The sequence below is a fragment of the Stomoxys calcitrans genome, chromosome 2 (assembly GCF_963082655.1).
Source record: "Stomoxys calcitrans chromosome 2, idStoCalc2.1, whole genome shotgun sequence".
Lineage (NCBI taxonomy): Eukaryota > Metazoa > Arthropoda > Insecta > Diptera > Muscidae > Stomoxys > Stomoxys calcitrans.
In genome coordinates this window covers 47,929,158-47,946,839 of record NC_081553.1, presented here as the reverse complement: position 1 = coordinate 47,946,839, position 17,682 = coordinate 47,929,158, and the positions used below count along the sequence as shown (strand labels likewise).

General features: G+C 38.6%; 1 protein-coding gene across 1 annotated transcript; it reads left to right on the top strand.

The window, feature by feature from the left end:
- Positions 1-5,235: 5,235 nt before the first annotated feature.
- LOC106087738 (uncharacterized) lies at positions 5,236-13,790 on the top strand. The gene is made up of 2 exons (XM_013252880.2): positions 5,236-5,450; positions 11,495-13,790. Exon 2 carries the CDS (start codon positions 11,499-11,501, stop codon positions 13,317-13,319), a length of 1,821 nt encoding a protein of 606 aa, XP_013108334.2. The 5' UTR covers positions 5,236-5,450; positions 11,495-11,498; the 3' UTR covers positions 13,320-13,790.
- Positions 13,791-17,682: the final 3,892 nt, after the last annotated feature.

The window sequence follows — 17,682 nt, the reverse complement described above, 5'->3', positions numbered from 1 at the left end:
CCTACTTCGATTCCGATTAGATCGGTACAGATTTGGATATAGTTGTCATATAGACTTATCACTCGATTTAAGGTTGTGAGCCCATAAAAGGCGCATTTACTGGCCGATTTCGCCGAAATTTGGGACAGTGTGTTAAGTTAGGCCCCTCGATATCATTCTTCAATTTTGCCCAGATCGGCCCATATTTGGATATAGCTGCCATTTAGACCGATCTCTCGATTTAAGGTTTTCTGCCCATTAAAAACGCATTTTTAAACTGATTTTGCCGAAATTTGGAACAGTGAGTTGTGTGAGGCTCTTCGACATCTTTAAACAATTTGTCCCAGATCGGTCCAGATTTGGATGTAGTTACCATAAAGACCGACCTCTCGATTTAAGGTTTTGGTCCCAAGAAAGGTGCATTTATTGTCCGATGCCACCGAAATTTAGAACAACGAGTTGTCTTAGAGCCTTCGACATACTTCTTTAATTTGGCTCAGATCGGTTCAGATTTTAATATAGCTGCCATATAGACCGAACTCTCGATTAAAGGTCTTGGGCCCATAAAAGACGCATTTATAATCCGATTTAGCTGAAACTTGACACAGTGACTTGTGTTAGGCTTTTCGACATGCGTGTCGTATATGCTTCAGATCGGTCTATGTTTGGATATATTTAGCTTCCAAAATGACCAATATTTTGTTCTACACCATTGAAGAATGACTGGCACTGTTAGGTCCAAATCGTACCATATTTCGGTATAGCTGCTATGGGGGCGGTGGTGGTGGTGAGGTGGTGGGTATACAAAGTTCGGCCCGGCCTAACTTAACGGCTTTTTACTGGTTGTTGTTCACTTGAACATCCTCTGAATGTCACTGGCCGGTTTGTTTGGTTTGTCTGTTTGAGCTCTTTTATTTTGATTTTTCAAAATCGTCGCTTCATGTTTATACCCTACACCACTACTGTGGTACAGGGTAATATAACTTAGTGCATTTGTTTGTAACATTCAAAATATTCGAACATATTTGCTTTGCTCGAAATTTGATACTGGTTGTTAAATAACCTATATGAAAACATCCGCGTACATCCATCAATATTGGTTCAGAGTTAAATATGACTTCCACTTTGTACTTTAAGGGTAGGTGTGGGGTATTATAAAATCGGCACCGCCCGACATTTGCTCTTTCCTTACCAGTTTTGTATACATTTTTAGCAGAATCCATGGTGGTGGGTTCCCAAGATTCGGCCCGGCCGAACTTAGCATGCTCGTACATATCACAAGATTTGAACAACTTTCAGAGTTGCTAATTTCAAAAATTACATGTCTGATGCCGGCTTTAGTGAGAAAAAGCTTAACTGTCAACTTAAACTATCTTGCCATTTTAAAATTTCCTATGCTCACCGCTTAGCTAATACACGAACCACGATAATAGGTGTTAATATCTCGTTAATATTAGCTGTTGCCTAAAAATATGCTTTAAAAAATGTTTTAAGCTTTAACTTAACATATCTCAATTGGAAAATCTCTCGCATTTACTTTGGATAAAAAAAATAACCGGAAAGAGCTATACGAACCAAAGAGCGTAAGAAAGAACAAGAGCTGGCGTTAGAGCGTAATACGGGATGACGAGTGACAAAATTTAAAGACACAACTTATTTGAATTGCCTACGATATTTCGTTTTTCCTTTATTGCAACTTTCGGTTGCAAAGAAACAAAGCAAAATACGAAAAAATGTTCGAACGAATGCCCGAATCAAAACAGAATAACCCGAAAATGTTGCAACCCTCAATGTGAATCCAATTGGAATACAATAAAAATGTTGTGTCTTTAACGCGAGTTATTTTACGGTACGGGGAAGACAAAGCAGAAACCCTCTCTTGTATTAGATCTTATGCTCTTTGATACGAACACTCCTCATAAATAGAGAGATCAATAAACCAGCGTTTTTCTGGTTTTCGATCTAATCGATAAATGAGCTTTTTAAAACACCGGTTTTTATAGTTTTTGCGATTTTTATAAAACTGGTTATTTTTTCCTTCAAATTAACCATTATAAAATTATATACTTAAACCTTTGATTAAGTTAAAAGTCGATAAACCACTAACTATTCGAGAAATTAGCTTTTTTAAAAAACTGGTTTAAATTTAAGTTTTTGTAGAAGTTCGATTCAGGATTAAGCCCAATGCTAAGGGGCCTCCTTTTTATAGCCGAGTCCGAACGGAATGCGACACCTCTTTGGGGAGAAGTTTTGGTTGAAATACTGTTATAATAGCGGTAAGATGTTGATGGTTCTTTGAGAATTGCCTGTTTTGACAACCCCGGAATCTGTCCAGTATGTGACTAGGAAAATTCCCATAAATTGTCCCAGGAACAATTGACCTTCACCAGAGTAAGCTATTTTCCTCTCCTTTGATGAATTTGACTCCAACAGTATTGCCAGTTTATATTAACTTGCGCCTTTTATTTGTCTCGCAAAATTTTATTTCCTTACTTTACAATTGCACCAACAACTTTGTTGGGTAATTCAAGTTTGTTTATTAAATATGTATATTTTTGCCTCCCGTCCTTTCACAAATCAAACACTTGGTTTTTCTTTGAATGTTTCAAACGCAATGCTTTATTATGATAAACTGCAAGCAAACCACCGAAGGCATAGCGGTTTCTCATTTCTTGCATTTGCAGCAAAGGAGCGACGAACAGAAGCAAAACGATGGACATAGAAAAATATGCGTTGTTATGTGCGTACTAATGTGCCAAAATGCGAATATACATACATAAGTATGTATGTACATACATGTGTTCTGCTATGATCGTTCATCTGCTGATGAACTTGACAAAAACAATGTTATGTTACTCTTTTGGGGCGAATTCAAAACAAACGAAATAGAATAACAAAGGGAAAAAAGAATAAGGTGGCTCTCGTCACGTTACAAATTATTATGAAATAACAAAGACAAAAGAATGTAAAATATGAATTCAATTGCTATAAAATGTCAAAATTATTAACTCAAATAATATGAAATTAAATATAATAGAATAGAATTTGTCGAGTTCTTTGCGAGGTATATCTTTTTAGACAATCAAAGAATAATGAATGAGACATGTTATGCTATTGGGGCTTTATCAAGTTATAGTACGATTTGGACCATAAATGAATTGAATATTGATCATTGTTGAAGTTATTGTGTAATATTTCAGTCCATTCGGACAAGAATCGTGCCTTGTAGGGGCTTTAGAAGCAAAATCTGGAGTTCGGTTTATATGGGAGTTCTATCAAGCTACAGATCGATTCAGACCTTATTAGACAAGTATATGAAGGTCATGGGAGAACCCGTTGTACAAAATTTTAGCCAAATCGGATAAGAATTGTGCCCTCTAGAGGCTCAAGAAGTCAAGATCCCAGATCGGTTTAAATGCCAGCTACATCAGGTTATGTACCGATATGCGCCATACTTAACACAGTTGTTTAAAGTCATAACAAAGCACCTGATGCAAAATTTTAGCCAAATTGGGTGAGAATTGCGTCCTCTAGCGGCTCAAGAAGTCAAGATTCCAGATCGGTTCATATGGCAGCTATATTAGGTTATACACAGATTTGAACCATATCTATCACAGTTGTTGGAAGTGACACCAAAACACCACGCCCAAAGTTACAGCAAAATCGGACGATAATTGCGCCCTCTAGAGGCTCAAGAAGTCAAGACCCAAGATCGGTTTATATGGCAGCTTTATCAAAAATGGACCCATTTGTGCAAAATTTCAAGCGCCTTGCTTTACTCCTTTGAAAGTTAGCGTACTTTCGAAAGACAGACGGACGGTCATGGCTTGATAGACTTGAAATCGACGATCAAGAACATATATACTTTATGGGGTCTTAGACGCATATTTCAATGTGTTACAAACAGAATGACGAAATTAGTATACCCCAATCTTATGGTGGAGGGTATAAAAATAATTCGCTAAATCCTGCTTTATATTAAAATAGAACAAGTAAAAGAGTGCAAATTTCGGCCGGGCCGAATCTTAAATATATACCCTCCATCATGGATCGCATTTGTCAAGTTCTCAGAATGACTTTCTTAAATAGAAAAACACCAGCCATAGGAAATCACCATCTCCAAACTTTCAGGTAAATCGAGTAATAATTGCGCCCTCCAGCGGCCCAAAAAGCCAAACTGGGACATCGGTTTATATGGCAGCTATATCAGGTTATATACCGATTTATACCATACTTGGAACCGTTGTTGGAAGTCATACCAAAACGGCATATGCAACATTTCAACCATATTGTATAAGAATTGCGGCCTCTAGAAGCCCAAGAAATCAAATCGGGAGATGGGATTATATGGCAGCTATATCATGATGTGGACTGATTTAGACCATAATCTACACAGTTGTTGGAAGTCAAACTAAAACTTTTCATGAAATTTGATTTGGGCCAAATCGAATAAGAATTGCACCCTCTAGAAGCTCAAGAATTCAAGACCCAAGATCGGTTTATATGGCAGCTATATCAGGTTATCGACCGGCTTAGACCATACCTGGCACAATTGTCGAAAATGATACCAAAACACCACGTGTAAGATTTCAGTCATGTCGGATGAGTATTGCGACCTCTAGAAGCCCAAGAAGTCTAATCGGGAGACCGGTTTATAGTCAAATCGGGATATCGGATTATATCGCAGCTATATCATGATGTGGACAGATTTAGACCATACTCGACACAGTTGTTGGAAGTCAAACTAAAACTGTTCATGAAAAATTTCGGCCAAATCGGATAAGAATTGCACCCTCTAGAAGCTCAAGAATTCAAGACCCAAGATCGGTTTATATGACAGCTATAACAGGTTATGAACCGATTTACACCATACCTGGCACAGTTTTCGAAAGTAATACCAAAACACAATGTACAAAATCAAGACCTCAAAAAGTCTCTCTGCCATGATTCGAACCCAGGCGGACATGCTGCTACCATCTGCGTTACGGTGAAATATGAAAAGCATTGAATACTTGTATGCGTATCATATTTCTATTGAAAAAACAGTAAAATATTTTGAAACCACTTCTTGTTACTTTTCCACCACTGTGCAGAGAAAAAAAAACTTAAACTTGAATTAGACACTGCGCTCATTGATAGCATGAGAGAAGGCAAAATTGCATTTTACAGAGTAATGAAAGCTTTCACTCTAAAGAGAAAAGAAAAGCCGCATGCAGTTCGTTTTTAGCATTCCAGAAAGCCCTCTGCATCCATTCAGTTCATTTCAAAGCTTTCTATTACAATCAAAAAGAACCAATAGGAAAAAATTAAAATTGCAAGATAAAGAATTGCAAAATTGTAATTGCAGTTAGTGCCTTATTTATTGTAAGCAACATTGCAAGCATTTAGCTGAGTGGCGGCTAGCTCAAATCGAAGCAAACAAAAGTGTTCAAACACAAACATACACGTGCACAACTTAAAGTATAAACAAGGTAATGGTGAATCATCAACAAAATTGTGTTTTTTTTTTATAAAAAAACAACAAAATAAAATAGTTTGCCTAAGAACATACTAAGTGTTAGAACTTAATTTATCGGTGCAAAAGCTAGAAAATTAATAATGAAATCGTATAAATGAACCTCAAACTTACCTTGTGAATTTCCTAAGACATTCCAGAGAAATGTTTAAAAGGTACTCAAAAGTTAACCCTAAAATACTTAGCAAACAAAGCTAAACCACAGTGTCTGCCGGTCGATGCGGGCACACGTCTTTGTCTATCGTACGCGCAAGTACTCATCTACAATGGAAAGATAAAATATAAAATGCAATCTATTACAACAATAACAATAACCAGAAGTTCTAACACTTACACAAAACTAATAACAAAATGCAACAACAACAACAAAATTCTTCTTCGCTACGCATTGTATTCAAATAGCAACAACAATGAAACAATCGTGAGAGAGAGTGAGAGAAATGAGTAGCAAAAACAAATAAATAACACAAAAATCAATAACTCCCGCACAGAGACAAAGAGCGTAAGAAAGAACAAGAGCTGGTGTTAGAGCGTAATACGGGATGACGAGTGACAAAATTTAAAGACACGACATATTTGAATTGCTTACGATATTTCGGTTTTCCCTTATTGCAACTTTCGGTTGCAAAGAAACAAAGCAAAATACGAAAAAATGTTCGAACGAATGCCCGAATCAAAACAGAATAACCCGAAAATGTTGCAACCCTCAATGTGAATCCAATTGGAATACAATAAAAATGTTGTGTCTTTAACGCGAGTTATTTTACGGTACGGGGAAGACAAAGCAGAAACCCTCTCTTGTATTAGATCTTATGCTCTTTGCACAGAGATGCCAGATTAGTTTGGTGAATAATCGGTACTTTCAGGGAAAACAAGAAGTAAGAGCGTGCAAAGTTCGGCCGGGCCGAATTTAATATACCCTCCACCATGGATTGCGTTTGTCGACGTCTTTGTGCGGTATCAGGCCAACAAAAAAAATTAAAAAAAAAAAACTGTTATGCTATTCGAGCTATACAAAATTATAGTCCGATTTGGACTATAAATGAATTGAATGCTGAACATTGTAGAAGTCAGTGTGTAATACTTCGGTGCATTCGGACAAGAATGATCCTTGTAGGGGCTCAAGAAGCAAAATCGGGAAATCGGTTTATATGAGAGCTGTATCAAGCAATAGATCGATTCAGACCATATTGAAGACGCATGGGAGAAGCCAATGTACAAAATTTCTGCCAAATCGCATTAAAATTTCGCCCTCTAGAGGCTCAAGAAGTCAATATCCCAGATCGGTGAATATGGCAGCTATATAAGGTTATGCACCGATTTGCGCCATACTTAACACAGTTGTTGGAAGTCTTAATAGAACAACTCATGCAAAAATCCGGCCAAATCGGATAAGAATTGCGCCCTCTAGAGGCTCAAGAAATCAAGACCCAAGATCGGTTTATAAAGTAGCTATACCAGGTTATAAACCGATTTGCGCCATGCTTAGCGCAGTTATTAGAAGTCATAATAGAACAACTCATGCAAAAATTCGGCCAAATCGGATAAGAATTGCGAGCCCTATTGGCTCCAGAATTCAAGACCCAAGATCGGTTTATATGGCAACTATATCAAAATATGAACCAATTTGAACCATACTTAGTGCAGTTGGAAGTGACACCAAAATGCAACGTGGAAAATTTCAGTCAAATCTGACGAGAATTGCGCCCTCTAGAGGTTCAAGTAGTCAAGACCCAAGATCGGTTTATATGCCAGCTATATCAAAACATGGACGGATTTAAACTATACTCAGCGCAGTTATTGGAAGTGATACCAAAACACCACGTCCAAAATTTCACTCAAATCGGACGAGAATTGCGCCCTCTAGAGGCTCAAAAAGTCAAGACCCAAGATCGGTTTATATGCCAGCAATATCAAAACATGAACCGATTTGAACCATACTCAGGGCAGTTGTTGGATGTGATACCAAAACACCATGAACTAGCTGCCATATAAACCGATCTGGGGTCTTGACTTCTTGAGCCACTAGAGGACACAATTATTAACCGATTTGGCTGAAATTATTCATGAGGTGTTTTATTATGACTTCCAACAACTGTGCTAAGAATAGTTCAAATCGGTCCATAACCTGATATAGCTGCCATATAAACCGATCTTGGGTCTTGACTTCTTGAGCCACTAGAGAGCACAATTCTTATACGATTTAGCTGAAATTTTGCATGAGGTGTTTTATTATGACTTCCAACAACTGTGCTGAGTATGGTTCAAATTGGTCCATAACCTGATATAGCTGCCATATAAACCAATCTGGGGTCTTGACTTCTTGAGCCACTATAGAGCGCAATTATTATCCGATTTGGCTGAAATGTTATACAACGGCTTCTTTCATACGTGTCGAAAATGGCATGTGGCGGTTTATAGCCTAATGCAGCTCCCCTATAAACCGATCTCCCTATTTTACTTCTTCAGCCCCTAAAGTGCGCAATACTCACTTGATTTGGCTGACATTTTACACAATGACTTCTACTATGGTCTCTAATGTTCAGTTCAATTATGGTCCGAAATGAACCCTAACTGGATATTGTTCCAATAACATAGCAATTCTTTTCTTTTATCCTTTGTTTGCCTAAAAAGAGATGCCGTGGCAAGAGTTCGACAAATGCGATCCATGGTGGAGGGTATTTAAGATTCGGCCCGGCCGAACTTAGCACGCATTTACTTGTTTGATATCGGGATGGGGCGGACCCTCCCTCTTACCCCAAAAGTACTACCTAAAAATAAAAGTGGACCGATCGGGACAATATGCGATTCAAATGAAGGGTATTTAAGAGTAGAGTATGAGTTTCATAATAAAAATTGGGTCCATGGAACTGGGGAGCCCGCCCCAACCTCAAAACCCCTTTATATAGTTTTATTTCACGATCATGACAATATGGGACTCAAATGAAAAGTATTCGGGAGTAGATTACGAATATGTTCAGGAAGCAGGAATAGGTTTAATAATTTATTCCTAATGGAAGGGGGCGGACCCTCCACCGTTACCCCAAAAATACCACCCAAAATCACAAGTGGACCGATAAGAACAATATGGGTACCAAATGAAAAGTATGCGGGAGTAGTTAAGGAATCTGGCATACAAATTCATGTCGAAGTATAGGGGGGTCACCCCATCACAACATAAACGCCCAAAATGGGCACATTAGCCAATCGCGGATATATGGGACTCGGTTTGTTTGTTCCGTATAGACTGAAAAATGGCAGAACCGATTTTCTCGAAATTTTCGCATATTGTGTAGTTTGGTCTGGAAGTAAACATAGGTTATAAAATTTTTCGGTATAGGAAGGGGGACGGACCCTCCCCCTTATGCCAAAAACCCAACCCAAAATCAAAAGTGGACCGATCGGTATCAAATAAAAGGTATTGAAGAGTAGAATACGAATATGGTATTAAAATTTGAGCCTAAGTACCCATCGGCACGTCCCATCCCCAAAACTCCCCCAAACAGTCATATTGGACGTTCATGTCAATATGGGGCTCAAATGAAAGTTATTCGAGAGCAGCTTTCAAGTCTGGCATACAAAATCAGATCGAAGTATAGGGGGTCATGCCACCCCTCAAAAACGCCATTAGACCTATTATTACTATATGACACTTGGCTGAACCGATTTTCTTGAAATTTTCATAGATTGTGTACGTTTGTCTGGAAGGAAACATAGGCTATATAATTTGTAGATATCGGGTGGGGCCGGACCCTTCCCCTTACCCTAAAAACGTTGCAACGAAAGTGGTCCGATGAGCACAGTAAGACTATTAAATGAAAGGTATTGGAGACCAGGAAACGAATATCTTATTAAAATTTGGGTCCAAGTACCCAGCGGGCCCCTCTCCCCAACCCCAAAACTCCTCTAAACAGATATATTCGAAGTTCATGTCATATGGAACTCAAATGAAAAGTATTAGGCAGTAGATTACAAATATGGCATAAAACATTAGGTCCAAGAAATGGAAGGTCGCCCACCCCCAAATACTCCCAAATGGGCATATTAGCCGACCATGGCTATATGGGATTCAAATGAGTATTAGGGAGTATATGACGAATTACAATGCAAATTTTGTCCATGAACTTTCCACTATGGAACAGGGGAAAACCTCTCACATACCAATGGGTGCAGTCCGATTCAAATTTAAGCTCAATGAGAAGGGGCCTCCATTTTGTAGCCGAGTTCGAACGGCGTGCTGCAGTATGACACCTCTTTGGAGAGAAGTTTTACATGACATAGCGCTTCACAAATGTTGCTAGCATTAGGAGTGGAAAACCACCGCTGAAAATTTTTTCTGATGGTCACGCCAGGATTCGAACTGAGGCGTTCAGCGTCATAGGCCTCCTTAGATTACGAATATGACATTAAAATTTCAGTTCAAGTCTAGGTGACGCTTTTCTTCCTAAAAATATGTTAAATGGGTTATTTGACCCATTATGACAATATGGGACTCAAGTGAAAGGAATTTGAGAGTAGAAAACGAAATCCAATTTTAGAATCAAGTATTTTGGGGTACGCCCTAAAGCACCCCCTAAACTGAAGTTCATTTCCGTTGGGAATAAAGAAGGAATTTGATATCTGTTTTAAGTGCAAAATGCCGGTGGCCACCCCAAAACTCCTTTCAAACGGTTCATATATACCGGCCATGTCAATATGGGGCTCAAATTAATGGATTTGGAAGTACAGCACGAATTTGATATCCATATTTGAGTCGAAATGTCTGAGGTGCCATCCCTTCCGTAATGAGAAGATTAGCCTAAGGAAGAACATTACCGCCAGGAACCGACCAGGGGCAAACTTCTCACACATCAATGAGTGCTTTCCGATTCAAGTTTAAACTCAGTGATAAGGGACCTTTTTTCATAGCCGAGTCCGAACGGCGTCCCGCAGTGCGACACCTCTTTGGGGAACATTTCATAATTGTACCTAGCAAATTTCGTCAACATTAGGAGAGGAAAAACACCACTTTGTCCACTGTTGTCGCCAGGATTCGAACGTGTTCAGCGTCATAGACTACAACGGCACGAATTCGATATCCGCGTTCAGGGCGAAGTGTCCCCACCCTAAAAAGAACTAAGAGAGTTAAAGAAGGCTCAGCGGAGCGGGCCCGGTTCGGCTAGTAAAAGATAAAATTAATGAAAAAATCCCTTTTTTAGAACACTCCGCAGCATCCAATTGTACACATCTTAAGGGAATGCTTATTTTATTCAGCTTTGTCATGTTCTTTTTGTAGACACAATGTTTTCACCTTTGGAAGTGTGTTTATTAAATTGTTCTTAATTTCGAGCTGAAGAAATGGGAAAGAACGTTTTAGTTATATTGAATTAAAAATCGCTATTTCTTTAAGCAGTTAATTTGGTAATCAATATCAGAAAAGTCATTGTCATCTTGAATTGTTAGCTATTTATCTATACTCACGAGTAGTTAGTTTTATTCGTGCAAAGTTTATTTTCTCACTTTTGAGGAATTTTTAACTAATCGTGAATAAATGCAACTGCAAATTTTGCCCATGAACATTCTACTAAGGAACTGGGGCAAACTTCTCACATTTCAAGTTTAAGCTCAATGATAAGGGGCCTCCATTTTGTAGCCGAGTCCGAACGGCGTGCCGCAGTGTGACATTTCTTTGCAGAGAAGTTTTACATGGCATAGTACCTCACAAATGTTGCCAGAATTAGGAAGGGAAAACCACCACTGAAAATTTTTTCTGATGGTCTTGCCAGGATTCGAACCCAGGCGTTCAGCGTCATAAGCGGACATACTAACCTCTGCGCTACGGTGGAAAATATCATGGACTAACGAGTATTATGTATTTAACTCCTATTTAAGATAAGCATTTTTCTGAGCTCATGGTGGAGGATTCCCAAAAATCGGCCTGGCCGACCTTACTTTGACTTGTTTCCAATTTACCTTTTGAATAAATTTTGATAATTTTCTTATTTCCTTTTTTTCAAATAGGACAATGGCCATGACAATGGATATGGAAATGTATGAAGAAACTATTTTGAAGAATCTGGGGCAACTTATACGAATCCACACCATCCGTTGCGAGCAGCATATTCCCAAGAGAAGTCAACCATATCACCTAAGACTTGATCCTTTTTGTGCTTGGTTTCGCGAAAGTTCTGCAGAGATTTACAGAATGCTGGAAAAATCATTATACATAAATTACTGCACGGTTATAGTTCATATCGATGCAGCATGCGATTGTTCGCCCCAAATCTTGCAAACCGTTCAGAAAAAAATTGCACTCAACGAACATCTGCGCTATAAAACCCTGTTGGTTGTCACCAGCAGCAAAATGCTTAGAATCGGCACCTATGTTATAGACAGATTTTTGGAAAAATTCGCCGAAAATTATGCCTTACCAGCGAGTGGTGTAATATATCCCAAAATATGGACAATCGCAAGAACCTATGCAATGTCAGCATGCAGTATTACGGATGAGGATGATTACGAGCAGGTCATTATAGAAAACGGAAGATGGGTAGCTAACCGAAATGCAAAGAAACTTCAGCACTATTTCACCTATGTAAATTCTCTATCAAATCCCAAGGCGACAGGATTAACCAAAAACGATGGCATTCCTGTTGCCAATCTTAAGAACTTCCTTCAAGGCAATATGGGTAACATTATTTTTCTGCAACTATTCACCGCCACCAACGATGGCAAACTTTATATGGTGGAATTAGTGAAACGCCTACTTGCTATGCCCAATGTATCCATCAATGAACTTCTACAAACCAATGGCAACATCAATGGGCAATTTGTTGTTTACTGCAACAGAAATGCCGACTTCTACTTGCTCAGCATCAATCCGGCCTTGGCCATCATAATCAATGCCTATTATTTTACAAACAAAACCAGTAACATAATCCAAGAGGACCAAACACGCAAAGGCAGTGAGCATAATGTCTCTTCGCTCATACGCGAAATGAAGGTGGCACAAATTCCCTATATACTGCTGCAAGACTTGAATCGAGAACAGTTTATGGAGTTGCATGCGTACATGAAAACAAAGGATTTCCATGGCCTAGAGAGGCTCTTCATCTTTCTGATGGCACATGGCGGGTTAAAGCATAACATTAAATTGAAGAATTTCAAATTTGATTTATTTGAGTATTTACTGGAACCCATTCAAACAAACGCCTCTCTGAGGAATGTCAAAAAATTTCTCCACATTATCGCCTGTCGAGGAGACCACAACTTAAATGAGATTTCCGCGGAACAATTGCGACTAATTAGGCCCACAGAACTGGATCAGCCATTGGATGGAAATCTGGCCATCTTTTTTAGCGTCCCCTATGGTTTCAGATCAAAGAGGAGCACCAAAAAAACCAGCCAATACATAAGAGAACTTTGTAAAACCCTCAGAACCAACTCTCACGAGCGTACAAAAAAATTTCAAGAACAACTTCATGACAACCTGGGAAGCGTCAAATATTACAAGGTGTCAAATATTCGCAGTGAGCTTGTCACTGGCGAAAACATCATCCAGGAGAAGATACTAACGGAACGCATTAAAACTGCTGCTTATGTAAGGTTCATTGAATCCATTCTGGAAGATTTTCCTCTGAAATCGCACAACTCATATCGTGGACTGTATTGCCTAGAAGAATATCTGGGAGATATGAGCAACACAAAAGGTGTTTCCTTTGCCACAATTTATCATGAACCAAACTTAGATGAAGATGACGAAATCGATAGTGATAACGGGAAAAATATTGAAGAAATAAATAATGACCAATGTAATACTCTAGGTGAAAGTGAAGATGACCCTTAAACTGTACATCAACACTGGGAAGAAAGTGAACATGAGTAAAAGATAGCTGCAGATAGAGAACATTAAACTAATTATGGAAAAAAAAAAACCAAGGCAGATCAAAACCAAGTCGATGGCGAAAAGGTTAATGAGGAAGTAACTTCAAGTTGCAGTCGAACTGTAGATCTTGAAAAGTTAATGAAGTAATGAATCATTGAAGATGGAAAGAAGGAAATTCCACCACAAAGTGGAGTTCAGGAGAGCAACAAAGACGACAATGAAACTGTGTGTCGACAATGTCTCTGGCCAAAAGCAAAAGGGAGTAGACACCTCCGTATCAGAGAACTGCAAGCGGTATCATTCTTTTGATTTGCGTTATACTCCAAAAAAAAAGTGGATGTCAACACATAACGCAAACTGAAATCAACTAAGCAACAGCCCCCGGCACACTCTCATGAGGCATATGAATAAAAGTCATGACACTCATTTGCATGTTGGATGTTTGTTCGTTTGAATGATTCGTAGTGTAACATCGTTTGGCTTCACTCATTTCGTCAATGGCGTTGTTATGCGGTGTTGGGATGGAAAATTGTTATCTTGGTACTTTGGTTGATAGTTTAATATAGGGTTACCGTAGAGATTTTTTAAAAGGTCGCATAAAAATTCGATCAAAAACAAGTAAGAGCGTGCCACGTTCGTTAAGTACTCTCCACCATGCAACGAATTTGTCGAGTTCTATGCGCGGTATTTCATTTTAGGCAAACAAAGAACAATGAATAAGAACTATTGGGTTGCCCAAAAAGTAATTGCGGATTTTTTAAAAGAAAGTAAATGCATTTTTAATAAAACTTAGAATGAAAATAAATGCATTTTTAATAAAACTTAGAATGAACTTTAATCAAATATACTTTTTTTCACTTTTTTTCTAAAGCAAGCTAAAAATAACAGCTGATAACTGATAGAAGAAAGAATGCAATTACAGAGTGAAAAAATTGTCAACGCCGACTATATGAAAAATCCGCAATTACTTTTTGGGCAACCCAATATTATGCCATTGAAGCTGTATCAAGTTGTAGTCCGATTCGGAGCATAAACTAATTGTATGCTGAACATTGTAGAAGTCATTGTGTAATATTTCATTTCATTCGGATAAGAATTGCACCTTGTAGGGGCTCAAGTAACAAAATCGCGAGATAGGTTTATATGGGAGGTGTATCAAGCTATTGATCGATTCCGACCATATTAGACACGTATGTTGAAGGTCATGAGGGAAGTACAAAATTTCAGCCAAATCGGATGAGAATTGCGCCCTCTAGAGGCTCAAGAAGTCAAGACCCAAGATCGGTTTATATGGCAGTTATATCAGGTTCTATACCGATATACGCCCTACTTAGCACAGTTATTGGAAGTCATAATAAAACACCTCATGGAAAGTTACAGCCAAATATGATGAGAATTTCGCGCTCTATTGGCTCAAGAACTCAAGATCCAAGATCGGTTTATATGACAGCTATACTAGAATATGAACCGATTTAAATCATACTTAGCACAGTTGTTGGAAGTGGTATCGAAACACTACTTGCAAAATTGCAGCCAAACCGGACGAGAATTGCGCCCTCTAGAGGCTAAAGAAGTCAAGACCCAAGATCGGTTTTTATGGCAGCTATATCAAAACATGGACCTATTTAGCCCATTTATAATCCCAACCGACCTACACTAATAAAAAGAATTTGTGCAAAATTTCAAGCGGCTAACTTTACTCCTTCGAAAGTTAGCGTGCTTTCGACAGACAGTCGAATGGGCGGACATACGGACGGACATGGCTAGATCGACTTAAAATAACATGGCGATCATGAATATATATACTGGACTTGATCATATTTTATTCAAGTCCCGAGAACTCATATCCAAGTCACATTTTCAGAAAATAAATCTGCCTCTAATGGGATTAAGACCCTTAACTGAAAGAGAAATTCGGTAAAAAAGGCAGTTTTGATGGGTTCCAGACCCTTAAACGGCAGATCGGTCAATATGGCAGTTATATCTTAATAAAGTTCGATCTGAACCATATTTTTGGCAGAAGTTGGGAGGCTTAAAAAAACTCACTGTTTCAAATTTTAACGAAATCGGTTAAAAAATTAAGCTTCTATGGGCTTCAGACCCTTTATCGGGACATCGGTCTATATGGCAGCTATATCTAAATATATTCCGATCTGAACCATATTTGGGTCGAATGTCGTGAGGCTTAAAATAATTAACTGTTTCAATTTTCAGCGAAATCGGGTAATAAATAAAGTTTTTATGGCCCTCAGATTCTATATCGGGTGATCGGTCTATATGGCAGCTATATCCAAATATAGGCCCATCTAAACCATAATCAGGTCGAATGTCGGCAGGCTTAAAATAACTCGCTGTTTCAAATTTCAGCGAAATTGGGTAATAAATACAGCTTTTATGGGCCCTAGACCCTTCAGCGGCAGATCGGTCTATATGGCAGCCATATCTAAATTTAGTCCTATCTGAACCATATTTGGGTCAGATGACGGTAGGCCTATAGCAACTCACTGTTTTAAATTTTAGAGCAATCGTATAAAAAATAAAGCATTTATTGGCATTAGACCCCTTACCGACCGATCGGTCTATATAGCAGCTATATCTAAATATAGTCCAATCTGAACCATATAAAGGTCGGATATTGTGAGGCCGAAAACCACTCATTGTTTTTAATTTCAGCGAAATCAGATAATAAATAAAGCTTTTATGGGCTTCAGACCCTTTATCAGGAGATCGGTCTATATGGCAGCTATATCTAAATATAGTTCGATCTCAAACATATTTGGGTCAGATGTTAGTAGACCTAAAACTGCTCACTGTTTCCAATTTCAGCGAAATCGGTTAAAAAATAAAGCATTTATGGGCATTAGACCCTTTATCGTGAGATGGGTCTATATGGCAGCTATACCCAAATATAGTCCGATCTGAACCATATTTAGGTCAGATGTCGGGAAGCTTAAAACAACCCACTGTTTTAAATTTCAGCAAAATCGAGTAATAAATAAAGTTTTTATGGGCTTTAGACCCTTTATCGGAAGATCGGTCTATATGGCAGCTATATCCAAATCTGGACCGATCTGAACCAAATTGACGAAGGATGTCGAAGGGCCTAACACAACTTACTGACCCAAATTTCAGCAAAATCGGATAATAAATGCGTCTTCTATGGGCCAAAGAGGATCGGTCTATATGGCAGCTATATTCAAATCTGGACCGATCTGAGCCAAATTGACGAAGGATGTCAAAGGGCATAAGAAAACTCACTGTCCCAAATTTCAGCAAAATCGGTTAATAAATGCGTCTTTTATGGGCCTAAGAAGATCGGTCTATATGGCAGCTATAACCAAATCTGAACCGATCTATGCCAAATTAACGAAGGAAGACGAAGGGCCTAATACAACTCACTGTCCCAAATTTCAGGTAAATCGGATAATAAATGTGGCTTTTATGGGCCTAAGACCCTAAATCGGAGGATCGGTCTATGTGGCAGCTATATCCAAATCTGGACCGATCTGAGCTTAATTGTCGAAGGATTCTGAAGGGCCTAACACAGCTCCCTGTCCTGAATTTCATCAAAATCGGATAATAAACGTGGCTTTTATGGCCTAAGACCCTAAATCGGAGGATCGGTCTATATGGGGGCCATATCAAGATATAGTCCGATATAGTCCATCTTCAAACTTAACCTGTTTATGGACAAGGAAAGAATCTGTGCAAAGTCTCAGCTCAATATCTCTATTTTTAAAGACTGTAGCGTGATTTCAACAGACAAACGGACGGACATGGCGATATCGTCTTAGATTTTTACGCTGATCAAGGAAATGGACATTTCGATATGTTGCAAACGAAATGACAAAATGAATATACCCCCATCCTTCGGTGGTGGGTATAAAAAAAGACCAAATGATGACTATTTAATAGGTAGTCATATGGTATGGTGGTTGTCTATGAATGACTATTCATAGACAACCACCATACCATATGATCCACTCTAAGCGAGTAGCACTAACATTTAAATTAGCGCCATCTGGAGAGAGGGCAGTGTGGAAAAAATTAATCATTAGCATGTATCTTTGTTATGACAACCTATCGGTCCTTTGAATAAAGAAAAATAAAATATAGGAATATAGGAAGGATCTAAAAGCAAAAAATTTGATATCAAATTCTGGGGTGGGATGCCTAGGAGAGCCGCCTAACCCCAAAACTCGGCAAACGGATTTATAGACCAAACACTACAATATGGGACTCAAGCTAGCCGCTTGAAGTTTTGAACAAATACTTCTTATTAGTGTAGGCTGGGATTGTAAATGGGCTACATAGGTTCATGTTT